We start from the raw sequence: 15,026 nt of genomic DNA on the forward strand, positions 1-15,026 counted from the left end.
CTGTTCTGTATTGTCTTAGAAGCTGAGACAGACCGTTTCTGTTGACACAAACTCAGTAAAGAAAAGTTATACTCTCTGTCTCTTACTCCCTCTCTCTAACTTAGAGTAGGTTGCCTGTTGACAATCTCTCCCTCTGCACCATCATTTTAAACAAATAATCCACCCATATCAGCAAAAGAACTGCATTGAATCTACAGAGTTGTTAAAAAAATCTGTGTTTTTCTACACAATCTGTAGTAGTGATACATGATAAGTACTTTTTTGAACCAATACCGATAACTGATCATTTCCAACTCCTGATGGCTGATTACCAGTAAGAACCGATATTTTTTTTTTTTCAATTGTTGATTTAACAAAAGAAGTCTATTTGATGTATTTATGCACATCTGGGAGTAAGAAGGGGTTAATATGTAGGGAGCAAAGATATTTATAACTAATTCTAACTGATATCACTCATGTTTTTCAAAAAACAAAGAACTATTCTGACTTTCTAACTGTTATTATAGTTAACTTTTTTTTTAGTTAAACATTTGTGTACCAAGTACAACATACACAAACAACTGACATACATTTTCCCCTTTTCCCTTGAAATGAATTAAAGTATCTTGACAAGTGGTCAAATCTGACATTTCAATCAACTAAACAAGAATTCAGCTGACTTCTGTCAAATCAGACATAGAACCAAATGATAATAGGCTGTCATGCTAACAAATGGAGATGCTTGGGGTCTGGGTTTTTTGTTTTTGCTGCATAAGTCAGAATTAAAGAGAGCTGATGTTTTACATAAAGATTGAAAATATGCACTGATATAAGTCAGAAATAGGTTAAAATGTTAAGTACACTGTGGTCTGTGGCTAAACTTTTGTTCCTAACGTTGATCAGAGTTAATGAAACCACATCAAACAGAGCAGGAATAGGTCTATGAAAGTAGCAGTGGAACTGGAGACTGTCAGACTGAATTTGTCATTTTAACTTTCAGCCTATGTGCTCTGGCAAACTTTCTGCAGTTTCCAATGCCTGCTGGATCAGCACTCTGCCTGGTATCAGCCTTTGACTCGGTCCTAATTCCCGCGGCTGAGGCTAGTGACTACTGCCGCTTCATTTTAACGTCGTCAGGATGACGACTTTCAAGAGACTTGTAAGGTCCGTCGAGGACTTCTTTACACTCTTCGGGACCTTCACAGGGCAAATTCTACAAACACTGCCGTGTTATCCTCCCCGAAAATACTGAATAACTCCACCGTGCTGTTAGCCTCTTAGCACCGAGGCTGTTTCCTCTTCTTCTCTGGTGCTTAACAGCGGGTCATGTACCGCGGTGACCCCTACAGTTTCGGAATGTATAGTCTCATGAGAAAGAATTCAAACACCTTTATTATCCATGGATTTTATCGGTTAATATTTTATTATCAGGATAATAAAAAGTTGTAAAATATATGCAATACCGGCCAGTAATATATCAGCACTGATAATTATCATGCATCCCTAGTATTTTTGCACTAAAGAAGTGGCAGTAGGGTTTCCAGTGAACAGAAGCTGTCTCAGTATGGTAAATATTTCAGAGATGAATTATTAAAAGAAGTAGGGCTGATGCGATTCCTTGAATTATCCGAGTGATTCAATTAAAAAAATTCCTTGAGGCAAATTATCTGCCTTGAGGCTTCGCTTATATCAGTTATGTATCCATATACGTCCATGCTGTAAGTTTGGACATCGTGCTGTGAGTTGTATGGCGTGCTGTGTTTGGCAGGGACAGCTATTTGTGTGGCACAATGCACTTGTTTTCACTGTTACTATAACGTAACATGCATGATGTGAGGCGTGAAAATCACGAGGGAAGAGAAGGCAGGTGTTACGCAGCTAGTGCCTGTGGCTTCATGGAAAATATGGCACTATGCCTGCACCGGTGAACCTACGCAGATCTCTGAGTTTACGCGCTGCCTGCATGACTCGCTGGTGTGAGACAGCGCTCAGTTTGTGTCTGCAGACTTCAGGGCATTTCATAAGCGTCTCTGATTGACCTGTCTCTGATTTACTCCAGGACTGTCGTTCTGCTGTCAAAGTCAACACAACTGTGTGATTTTAGTTATTCAATTATTTTGGTTTAGTTTTGTAAGCACAATGTAATTTCAGACGGTTACTCTTTATTTGTAAGTCTTTTTTCTATTTTGTTTCAGTCTATAGAAATGTTTTTGACATCTCCAGAATGACATTGATGATGGCCATGGGTCTGAGTGCTTTTAGAAGTATGGTGTAATTAATTGTTTGACCAAACCTTACCTATGTCTGCCTTGAAGAGTCTGGAGGAGTTTCTCTTGTCTGACAGCCAAGACAGGTCAAAGCCTGTCAGCCTGTGCTTCCTATGCTTATTGTTGTGCCGCGCTGTGTCAGTGCTAAACACAAAGCTTGCTGCCCATCCCCCTCAGCAGCTGAGGAACTACAAGCATCCTTGCCATTGCTTCAAACTTAGGTTTGTTCGGTTGGGTTTGAGCAGATGGAGTGGACATGCGTTGAAAAACTACTGATTTTTTATTACCTTGTTTCTCCTTTAGGGTGAACATTGGCTCATTTTTGATTTTTTTTTTTTCTCTACTACGTGACATGAATACTTCCTCCACTCTCTTACTATCAGTCAGCCTGCCAACACTGCTCTGTGTGAAGCAGGGATGAGTCCTCCCTCAGGACAAAGGGATGCATAAAAGGTGCTCATGCTTTTCAAAAATCAAATGTGTCTTCCTTGATGCTTTCTTGTAGTATTCTGTACCTTTCTTTTGTAGAGGTTGTGCTTGGAGTGGAAACACTGGATGTGTTTTTGTCTGCAGAGTTAAATAACACTTCCTCTTTCCTTGTGACTGTGTTGTGCTTGAAATGTCTGAACTGATGGGAGTGGCTGGAAAATGTGAAGTCTGCCTCCATCCTCCTCTTTCTCCTCCTCCTCCCCCACTGCTTCTCTAAAAATAGCCTGCAATGAAGAGAAGGCAGGGAAGTAAAGGCTCTATTTGATGGGCTGCCTGTAGTTTCAAGACACCCACCAGTGTACAAAGGAATACATGTCCTCTGAATAGGGAAGCATGCCCTCTAAATAACACCCTTTATTCTTTAACTCATGACCAAAGAAGATTCCAAATTAATCCAAAGTAGGATTTTCTTGCATTTATAAGAGTTTATCTTTTTCCTTGAAGAAAAATCAAGGTTTCAACTTAACTGGTACATTATAAATACAGTGCTGTGCCATTCCAGCTTTTAAGCCCTGATACCAATCCGATACTCTGCCTTTGGGTGTCTGTCAATAACGGTGTAATCTAATCTGATGTGATACAAGTATTAAACTAATAACCTATATTCCTCTTGTGACAGCTGGACTGGGAATCATGTATGTCACGCAGCATGAAGTTTTCCTAGCTTTGTAAAAACAGCCGTGAATAAATAAATTCATATAAACTAAGATTGTTATCACAGTCCGCCCCACAGTCTCTTTACCACTTGCAATAGCATCACTCACCCTTTGCTGCCAAAGTAAACCCTTGATAAGCTGCCCTGTATGTGCATAGCAGTGACTCCTTTATTGTCCATGGCTTTTTCATGTTGCTAGCATTGTCCCTAAAAAGTCGTGACTTCTGTAAACTGATAAGGCATTTCCTTGATAGCAGCTAAAATCAAGTTTGAACGTTTTACCCTTTAGCACTGCTGTGATGGCATAGCTCAAATTATCTGTGGTGAAGCTTACAGCTTTATACCATTAACTCGGCTGATAACTGCTCATACATTCTTTCAATGCCCCAGCAGAGTGCCTTTGAAATTTGACATTAAAAATGTTTTAATTTAAAATCAGGAGGTAACAGGCTGTTAGTTTATGTCCTGTTTTTATTTTGCACATTTTATTTTTCTCCTTTTTTTGTCTCATGTTTAATACATCACAGGCTGCACCAACTATCACTGAGAGCTCTTAATTGCATAGATGATAAAAGGTGTAAGGTGCACCAATCCTAGTTAAAAAAAAAGAAGTGAGAGAACCTAGAATTATACATCTCGGACTTATCTTCCTTTTTCATCAAAGAGCCAAACCCCTTTACAAAAAAAAAAAAAAAAAAAAGGGAGAGGGAAATGGAGACTAGAGAATGGACATGGTATGATGGAATATAATACTAATAATAGAATCCTAATGCAGAACATTATTATTTTTTATCATTATTATTGCCATGTTTTCCCCTTTCTGCCCCATTGATTTGTTCATTTTTCTTTTCTTTCCCCTTTTTTCTTTATCATTTACTACCAGTTTTTTTATTTACATCTCCTTCACTTGAACTATTCCTTTACCCATAAAAACCTCTACATCTATATATACTGCTTTTTTCTCTCTTCTTGTCTTGAATGTATTCATACAACTCAATCCCAGCTTAAACCGACATCCCATACCCTCACGGTTCCATTATGTTCCCTCAAAACAAAAAAATATACACACACATATAGACACACACCAACCCAACACACACTCACATATTTATACACACATGCACCGACACACACAAAAACATAGCCCTTCAACTCCCTCAAATTTAAAACATCATGTTATAAGTTCTTGCTTGTCTCTGTTTTGTCTTGTTGCCACTGTTTGTATTGTTAGAATTGCAAATGTTTTGTCCTTCACTTCTCATGTTCTGTCTTACATCACTCAATAAAAATAAATAAATAAATAAATAAAAGAAGAACCAAACCCATGCCAAACCGTGACCCCAAAACAGAGGTACAGACTGAATAGTGGCCTTTGTGAACTGTTACAACTCGTGGTGCTGACAAACTGTACCATGGTTCTAAGTTTTTTGTTGCTTTTAATCCATGGAAAGTTACACTGTATTTGCAGTTTAGCTGACAAAGTCAACTGCCTCACTTTCCTTTTATTTTTCTTTGTCAGCCTGCTGCATTTGTTTGTACTTGTACTTACTTAAAAGTGCTATAAAAATAAAGTTATTGTTATTTTATTTTTACACTCCCAACCCTCTAAGTATGAGCTGTGTGTAAATTGCTTGTTGTTGCAGAAGTTGTTGAAATATCTCCATAATGCTAGCCTTTGTTGGTAGCTTCTTCTATGCTAAGCAGAGGCCTTCCTGAGAACTAAGTGCAGATGTAGATGATGTAGCACATGCATATGCTTGCTGTAAACACAGCATAGCATAGAACTCAACTGTATAGATAGACCTAAAGGGTCAGCCTAAAGGAGCAATGCATCAAATGGAAACATGTATGTTTATTATTGTACATGGTCCCTTTACAAATAAAATAAATACATTAAAAGTTAATCTAACACAGAAATACAGTGCTTACACAGCCTGAACACCAAAGTGATGTGAGGACCCTATTTGAATGAAAGGAATTATTGTTATAGGGATGGTTGGGATTAACCAGCTAAAGAGTTAAATTCAGATTCTGTTGTAGTCTGCACGAGAATTATGAGTTGGTTAAACTGATTGATGACATTTATCATTTCAGGCCCCCAGTCCCAGTCAGATGCTCTGTCTGAACTTTAATGCAGCCTCCTTCTACTAGAAGCCACTGAAGCTGTTCTTAATGACTACTTCCTTGCTGCCACAAAGCGCTCTAATTTGATGTAAACAACTACTAACTGCTATACAATACTATACTAACTGTATTGATAGCATTTCATAAGAACAGCTCAGTTTAGCGTTATTTTGATCTAGAAAATGGGCAGAAAGTTGTCCAGAGGCCTTGTCCGGTTATACTCTTAACATAAATCACAAAGGGATCATATTCAGGTCAGGAACCCGCAGAAGAGATCAAAGGTCTGCGGTGCTAGCACTGCTAACATTAGCCACACTCTGCAAACCAACTTTGCATCGTTGCAGTGTGACATTGTTTTACCATGCAGTATGAAGTTGGTTTACAGAATGTATTAACTTGAGTACTTGGCTAAATTGAATTATTTATTGCAATTAATTGGATGGGGAATTATACACCTAGGAACATCCCTAGCTAGGTCCTGAGATCATAAACAGTGCAGAGGACCCTGTGCAGCCCATGCATTAAATTTTAGCCCTTTAGACAGATTTCTTCTGAATAGATCATACAATATGTGGCATCCAGATACAAAAACCCTCCAAGCAAGTCTGTCGTGAAAAAATACCAACAGAAATTGCACCGTTTTTGAATAATCAGGTTCTGGCTGTACGTTGGGAGAATGAACTAACTTGGCATGAGTATCTGGGCTGTGCATGGGAAGTTCAGTTTAATATTTAGAAATTTCTGGTTTTGTTCCTCTTGTTCTCTCTCCATCGAATGCCAATACAGATAGAGCGGCAGTTGTGTGCAGTAGCTCATTGGCTCTTGGTTTAGGATGAAGGGTCCTGTGACGTGGGTCCTTGTCCAGGCTGAAAGTTCCTTCAGTTGGGCTGCTGAAAAGACAGCAGAGTTATTGCCCTATTTCTCAGAAACCCCCACAATCCATATCCTAGGATTTATTTTCCAGTCTGGTCATTTCAATAGTGAGAATAAGGGAATAAGTGTATATCAGTAGCACCCACCTACCACTCAAAGGGGCCTTATCCTTATTTATACATATCTTAAAGCTTGAATTGGATTAAAGAACAAGCTGCGATTTTTTTAAGGGTTATTTTCAAATCATCCTAATACATTACAAAACAAATGTGAGTGACTCATGCACACACAACACTAACAGTCTTTTTTGGCCTTTGACATCACTTCCAGTCAATTTCCCTGGCAAAGGGCCAAGTAAAATCTATACAACTTTAATTAAACTCCTGTAATTTGCCATGAAAAACAACTAATTACTTTTACTTCACGTGCCATTGTTATTCTATCCTACTGTTCAACGAATAATCTGCACATCATTTACTATATTAATGTGGTTCTCTGTTTCTTGGGTACTCTACTGTTATAAAACCATTGACAGAAGACAGTGGGATTACTGTCCCAGCTGCTTTAACCCGCAATTTCCACATAGGACGAATGCACCGCGCACCAAAGCGCCGCGGGTTTGCTCCATCGAAGGAGAGCGACCTTGCCCACTGGAAACGAGTCTAGAGCACTGCGGCATGGCGGGCAGCCCTGATCAGCAGGCAGTGATCAATGGAGAACTGCGAGTTCACGCAGGAATAGTATGTCAACAGCAAATGATTTGACCCTTTGGGGTTTATTTATCATCCTTTCCGGTATAAGTCCATGATATTATTGCTTCCGCCATTGGTTGTGTACATTAGGAAGCTAAAAGATTAATTTGCTTAAAGGAGCTGTGGTACTATGTAAAATTGTTTGGCTAAATGTCCTCAAAAGTTAACTTCTCCTCCTCAGTGGTGCCGTTGTAGCTCTGTGACCCACTGACCTCTCAGTGACCCTTTGCTCTCGCTGCAGGATGAGACGTAATGTTGATATAGTGATGATTTGCGACCAGGAGTTTGTGCACTGTGTTGTATTTTGAAATAACCGTATATTCTACGCTTTGGCAGCGGCTGGCACTAAAAGTAGACCTGCCATGTATCCCAAATGAAGCAGTGTGAAGTTGCGCTCCAGGCACGGGCCGCTGCCGGTCTGGAAAGCCGGCTGTGGAAATGCTCTGATAGACTAGAGAGGGAGCGATTTGCTCTGCAGTACGATTCACTGGCTTATCGTAGCATGGTCGCTGTATGTGGAAATTGGAGGTTAGATCTGCACTGATTCACATTGGTCATAGTGGTCGTAGAACCTCTAGTTGGTGGAACATTTCAAACAGAGCCTTTCATTTTTATTTAGTAGACTCAACAGAAGGCTTCTAGCTGTGGTTAAGTAGATGGTTAACAGTAATAAACACAGAAATATGGACAAAATCTACAAAAGAATTCAAATTTTAAATGTATTTTCATGGATTTGCTGTGTCTTTGAATACTCTGTTTCAGGGCTAAACAATATTGGATGAAAGTGGAAATCCGGTATATTTTTCTTTGGCTGCATGAAAATGGTGTGAGAGGATGCTAAATGAAGACGTGCTGTGAAAAAATCAGTAGAAGAGTTGTGCTTCTTCAGTTTTTTTGTTTTTAATTTACTGCATTAAAATCAGATCATTGCAGTGTGTTAATGGCAAAAACTCATGTGTTAACAAAATAGTGCAATAAATTATGCAGCTTTTTTTTTTACAGTCAATATATCACAGTATGTTAAATTTTCTTTTAATAACTTAATTAAAGACGTACATGAAACAAAAAAAAACTTTTCATTTGTCCTTACTGAGTGTCCGATTTTGAAAAAGAATGTATGTATCAATTACTGCTGAATTTAATGTTCTTGTTTTATTTCTTTTTCAAAATCAAATAGACTGTCAGGAGAGACTTGGTCTTTAGGATTAGAACGAAAAAGTTTTTTTTTTCAGTATTATTATTATCAGTTTGGCTAAAATGAGTTTTGAAATATTTGTTTATTGAGTATTAGCAGAAATCCACAATATAAATATCAAAGTAGTAACATACCAATAAGTGCTGACTCCTGTAGGACTGTATGTACGGGAAATTTTTCAAATCTGTGGAAAAGTTGTGAAGATTTCCTAAATTTACATTGTTGGGGTTGCAAGGATTGATGAATTTTGAATGAATTAGCTGAATTGCAGTTTCCTGGAATGACTGACTAACCCACATTTCAAGCCAGCCTGAGGCTAAGGCTATTTTCCACTTCTGCTGTGGCTTGATTATTTTATAGGCCCAAAACGTGTCCCCTGTGCATTTTAATTGAAAGAAAAATAATGTTAGAAAAAAAAAGGACTGAAACTGGAATCAGAATATGTGCCGTGCTTTAGATTGAAGGCTATGCTAAATATTGTGCTATAGTAAAGTAATACTTTTGACATCAACATAATTATCAACAGTTAAAGTGGTTATTGAGACACTTGTTTACTACTGATTACTAAAAATCTAGGCTTTCTATTAACTGATAGAACACACCCTTTCCCTAAAACACATTAAACAAATGTTCAAATTTCAACAGTTTCTGTTTGACGGTTTTTCTGGCAAAAATTCCATCTGTTGACTGCAGTACCTCTGGCGTAAGAGCAATTACAGATTATATGAGAATTATTAAGTGATTTTACAATGACATGTTATCAATAACATGTCATTGTAGATGGAGACTGACCTGTCAGGCAGCAGATAGCTACTGAGATATCAGGTAGTTGAAGGATAAGGTATTCTTTCAGATGGTCTCAGCACTCTCTAGAACAGGGGTCAGGAACGTTTTTGGTTCAGAGAGCCATTTTTGGTCACACCCCCTTCCAGTAAATCTTTGAAGAGCCGCAAAACACATTTGAACCTTCCAAGGAAGGTGACGTAGTCAATTAGCCTAAGTCTTTGTCTAGCAACATAATTGATTTGGCAAAGGTATTTGGCCATCCACTGATATGTTTGATCTCACTGATAACTTTCCACTTAGTTGTTATTTTATTCTTACTTGGCATTTTAATCATAATTTTCATTTTGATGGATTTATGGATTTAGAAGTACAATAGAAACAACTGTGTACCCACTTTCATTTTTATATATAAATGCTATTTATCAGCAAGGGATTAATTATTTTCATCCTTAATGATACTGATAGAATCACTATCATTACTTCTTAATTCATCAAAAAACACTCCTTACATCTGCTGTCAGACAGAGTTAATGCAGGATATTGTAGTAGCCTACTGCTCACCTACAGATGAAACCTTCTCCTCTCCATCTCCACTCTCTATGCTGCTGTCTGTCTATCTAGGTTACATACAGAACTGCAGTAGGAAATACCGTTTTGTTTAGATCAATGGACAGCGCCACATTAACACACGTGACATTTTCAGCACAAACATCAACAATCTTATCTTTTATAGCACAAATGCACACTCATACACTGAACCTTACATTCATTAGACGCCAAAAATATTTAGGTAATCATCAAATGCATCAGTCTTCTGAATGATAATATGGACTTCACAGCAGCAGAGTAGACAGAGTCAGCGCCAGACTAAATTCAATGGGGGGGCATTAAGACAACTGTGGGGAGGGGGAGGCACAAATTCTTGTTCATAACTGATTCTATTCTATCTATAAATATGTTTGTCAGTTAATAATAGAGCAAGTTTCACTTCAAAACATTGCTAAAATAATATTTCACGCGCACAAGGCTCTGCCACAGCTGATATGGAAGCCATTAAATCTCTCTCTCTCTCTCTCTCTTTTCCCTTCCCTCCCTCTCGTGTGCACACAGCTATGCGCACTTTGGGGCACCAACATTTAAAGTAAACATCAAACATCATTCAACATGTCGTTTCATGGACTGCAGGTCTGAATGCAGTCAGCACACTGGGCATTGTGTCCAGATGTGCATGATATTTTGATAGAACGCACTGTGTTGTCCAGTTTACTTCGTGAGTGCATCCTTAACACTGCAGGTATTAAGGATGCACTCGCGCTGGTAGCAAAGGCTGTGTTCCACATATTACTGAACTCCGCACCACAGGCTTGTACAGTGTGTGCAGTGGTGTGGGGGGGCACAGTGGGTCAATAAACATGACGCCGACACCAAATTAGAGAATGACAATAAAACGTGAGCTTACCTGTTTATTTTGCTCAAACAGCCCTCTGTTGATCCCTTGGCCTCCTCTATCTCTTTCTTTACCTGACTAATGCTGTTAAGTGTAAACTTGTCTTAGCTTTTCATGCTACTTTTAACGTGATTACGTTCATATTCTCCGCTGACAGTACTTTTTTCCGACGGACGCACCAGCTTAGTATGAAAGTTATTGTCATTTTTACATCCCGACCTTCCCTGGCTGCTAAAACCAGATTTCAGAAATTCAAAACTTAACTCGTATGATGAGCACAAAACTGTTGCTTCAGGTGTCATTTGTGGCAATCATCCAGACCTTTGTTCCCAAGACAGGAAAGCGCCAGTATGCGCTGCGCCATAGAGGCACAATATGACGCATATTTAAGTTAATAAAATAGGCCTATTTGTAAAAATGAAGTTAAAATAAAAGAGATACATGTTTAATAGATAAAATATACAAAATTATCTCAATATAGCATTACAAAAAATATTTGTTTAATGTTTAAAAAAAAGTTTCCTTCATATCAAATTTGGCACAGCTGCTGAGAGCCACTTGGGAGGGGCAAAAGAGCCGCATGCGGCTCCAGAGCCGCAGGTTCCCAACCCCCGCTCTAGAACAAAAGATCTCTATGTAGTCACACAGGTAAGGCACAGTTGGTGTTTTTAGTTTATCAATACTGTGGTGAGGGTTTCCAATCGAGCTCTTTAATTTTACAATGGAGTTAGAACAGGCCAGAGAAAGATAGTTCCTCACTAAAAAACAAGTCCTTCCAAGTTATTTAATTCCATTTAAATCTGCCTGAAATTCATAAGTGCCTTTGTAGTTTTTTTGTTTAGTTTTAAATAACATTTGTCTTCTTTCTGTGGACAGTGAAAGTGTCAGTGCTAAGAGCCTCAACCAATGGATTGGGGTCAGCAGGATAGCCACTGCTTTTAGGATCATCAGCAGGTTTTGTCTTAACCGGATTTGGCTGGAGGAGCTGAATCAACCATGTCCCAGGATTATAGGGATGACATTGGAGGAGAGTTTAGAGTCCAGAAGCCTGGGCATTGACAGTTTCTGTAAACCTTACCCATCATCTGAGCACCTTAGGTTTCTTGTAGCTGCAACAAAATCCAAGCTGGTCTCAAGGTCTGCCTCTTTACATTCTTGCTATCTGGGATCTTAATCCTTGCTTCGATCTGATAGATACCAGAGGCTTTGGTCCCTTTGGTCTTTAGAGCTGAGTGCTTTTTTTTTCTTTATAAGACTTGAGAAGTACAGGTTATCAAATGCCCTGTGTGGCAGATTTTTGCCAAATGTTTGGAGCACAAAGTAGCTGCAAAGTGTTCACTGCTCTGTTGTGGTTTCCAGCTGGCAGGAACAGGTTTTGCCCTTTGTAGAACTTGTTGAGTTATTGTCATCCTGTGTGGCTTTGGCTGGGCTGTACAGGTTTCACTTGATGGAGATTGTGTGACTGTTAGCTGTTTTGTTGCATGTGTCCTTTAAGTATTTTGGCTTTAGACTTGCGTTTACTTTGTTGCGCTAGCATCTTGGGTGGTGAAAGTACACAGTGCATGTAACTTTGTTTTGAGATGATCAGTTTCTGATATGTACATTATACCTCTCGTTTCTTTCCCCCACAGATCAGCAAGAGTCTAGGCGGCGGAGCGAAGCACACCATTACCAGAGGAAAATGAGTGAACTGGATCAGCTACGCCAGGAGGCTGAGCAGCTAAAGAACCAGATCAGAGTAAGGCGTTGTTTCTTTTTACATTTAAGTTTTTTTTAAATCCATTTTCCTTGGAGTTAAGTTGGAGTTATGTGCAGACACTTGATATGTTGAACGTATATTGATGGGGCTCACTTAAAAGTGAAGCTTTCTGTCCTCATGCTTATCATTTCAGTCAGTACTATTAGCGAAAGACCACAGCAAAAACATACTTTGTCATATAACAACCATTGAATGAAACAAATCAGACTAGATATAAGATTATAAGGTTGAAAAACCAGGAGGAAAATTTGGTATTTGCTCTTAAATCACATTCACTTCTACCATTGCCTGTAATGTCATGAATCAGTCAAGATATTATTAGCAGCCAAACTTCCATCTCATAATTACATTTAACTTTTCATAGCCCTTTGATTAAGAGTTAAGAAACTTTGATAACTGAAGAGGTCAACAATAGTGCCGCATGATTTGGTAATAATGAGTATTTATGATAACAGTAAAATACATTGTAAAGTGTCTACTTGCTTGGAAATCAAGGAAAGTACAGAGAACAATGAGGCTGTAGACATGTATTTCCCAATTCAAAATGCATAAAAATATAAAACCTCAAGTTTTTACAGTACTGCTGTCAAAATAACTTTTTTTCCAGATAAAAAAAAGTTTTTTTCTGTTGTTTAAAATAAAGGTACTTCCACAAAGTGGCACTACTTTAAGTAGACATTTTTGTAAACGTTTCACATACTTCTTAACACAAAAATAATTGCAGCCTCTTATGTGATAATGTGCACAGCCTGACTTTGTGATTATGATTAGATTAATTGTGTAGCACTAGTCAACAAGATGAAGCACGCCTAGTTCACTACAATTCATATTGCGCTTGTGATGTATTGTCTGTTTTGGACCGAGTCAAGCAAAAGGTCTATTTTTGTCATGTTTTTTTATTAAAAGAACTTTCAGTGATACTTTTTACAGTACATTTGTGCTTAAAACACAGTTTGAATTATGGGTTTGTAGTCACACTATTGAAATTTGTGGCATAGGCATTTGGAATCACCAATTTAACCTAAATATGAGACGTTGATGAGATGAAACTGAAATGACCTGATTGTTGTGTTTCAGGATGCCAGGAAAGCGTGTGCAGATGCTACCCTGTCTCAGGTAATGTGATTTCTTGTGGTGATTTTCACTACGTATCACTTATAACTCTAATGAAGTTGTTATTGAAATGGAAAGTGTTTTGCTTAGGTTGGTATATGACAAGTCATCTTTACAAGTGTCTTAAATTAAGATTCTGCTCTGCTTTACAACGCTACCTAAAACTTCAGTTAAATCAGGTGAAAAGCAATTCAGCAGCCTTACACTGACTTCTTCCTCATCCAAACCTTGTTTAGATCACAGCTAATATCGACCCTGTTGGCCGAATTCAGATGCGCACTAGACGGACACTGAGGGGGCATCTGGCTAAAATCTATGCCATGCATTGGGGCACTGACTCAAGGTAATTTATTTCAACTTCATTTTTTCTGTAAACTAAATTTTTTTTTCTCATCATCCTCTTTCCTAAAGGGTGCAAATATAAATTGAAACTGCATTTGTTTTTTCTGAGCTTTATTTTGTTTATCTTACCTGTAAAATGTAGAAATTAATAACAGCTCTTACTCACGTAAAAAGATCTTTTCCAAAGTAATCTACAATTGTCTTTAAGTGGTCTCTAATTGTTGAAATACTTACCCATGTATAAAGTAGGATAGTCACAGTGTGCACATTATCAATGGGCTATGCATTTTTATATGCATACGCTGAGCATAATTAAGTCTTTCATTTTGTCTACTATGTTATGTGTGTGTGTGTTGTGTTTTGTGTGTAAGAGTGGGGTTTGAGGGTGGATAAAATACTCAGAATGGTATAAGCCTTGTTTGAGTTGTATTGAGCTTAATAGCTAAAGCAGATAAAGCAACATGCCTCACTTCACATTAATCCTTTTCCCTAGAGAGTCAACATCTCTCACCTAGTTAATCCTTGTGGTACCAGTGTGCATAAGTCAGCATAGAGACCTGATCATCCTCCCAGTCATAGACATGTTTAACTCTCACACCCAGAAAGATTGTCGTAGGAATATGTTTGACCGAGGGTTGTTCTTATATTTCAAACATTTTCAGGCAGACACTTATCAGACACTGTCTGATTTTAGTTTAGCAAGGAGTTTCATGAGGTTTGAGACTGAAACCTGGTGGCCAATGTTATACTAACCTTTGTTAAGGATATAAATACTTGGTGTGCCCAGTAACCATTCAAATGCTTGTCTTTATTCTTTTACTGACACATTTTTTCTCAACTTCAAGAAACCAATTACCTCAATGTAAAAAATATTGATTGTAGTCCAGAAGATGAAGCAACTATTTTGCGTGTTTAACAGTTTTCCAGAAAAATAATACTAAAATCTTACCACTGACTATCGACTGTTGGTATAACAGTTCCATTAAAATAAAGGTTTTATGTCAGCACCTTTATATCAAGACACAAGACAATTTTGCATACAAAACGGTGCCCAACAGATTGGTATTTTTCCAAGAAAAGGCTGTTCTGATCTCTTCTAGTTGAATGTAATTAAAAAAAAGCTGATTTTAGAGCTTACAAACTCTCACAAAACTCTTGCTTGATTTTTTTTTTTTACATGGGAGCATTTTCATTGGCAGAAATTCACAAATAATTTTCTGTCTCCTACGTTGAAATTCACTTTTG

The 15,026-nt window shown here is 38.1% G+C and overlaps 1 protein-coding gene across 1 annotated transcript in view; it reads left to right on the forward strand.

Annotated features, from left to right (window-relative positions):
* Positions 1 to 15,026, forward strand: part of gnb1a (guanine nucleotide binding protein (G protein), beta polypeptide 1a) — a 68,753-nt gene that overhangs the window by 30,796 nt on the left and 22,931 nt on the right. The window contains exons 2-4 of the mRNA XM_041798832.1: positions 12,199 to 12,305; positions 13,404 to 13,442; positions 13,676 to 13,782. Of these exons, the coding sequence (XP_041654766.1) occupies positions 12,249 to 12,305; positions 13,404 to 13,442; positions 13,676 to 13,782 (203 nt within the window). The 5' untranslated portion in view covers positions 12,199 to 12,248. The remainder of the gene's footprint in view (positions 1 to 12,198; positions 12,306 to 13,403; positions 13,443 to 13,675; positions 13,783 to 15,026) is intronic.

Source organism: Cheilinus undulatus, linkage group 11, assembly GCF_018320785.1.
Source record: "Cheilinus undulatus linkage group 11, ASM1832078v1, whole genome shotgun sequence".
NCBI lineage: Eukaryota > Metazoa > Chordata > Actinopteri > Labriformes > Labridae > Cheilinus > Cheilinus undulatus.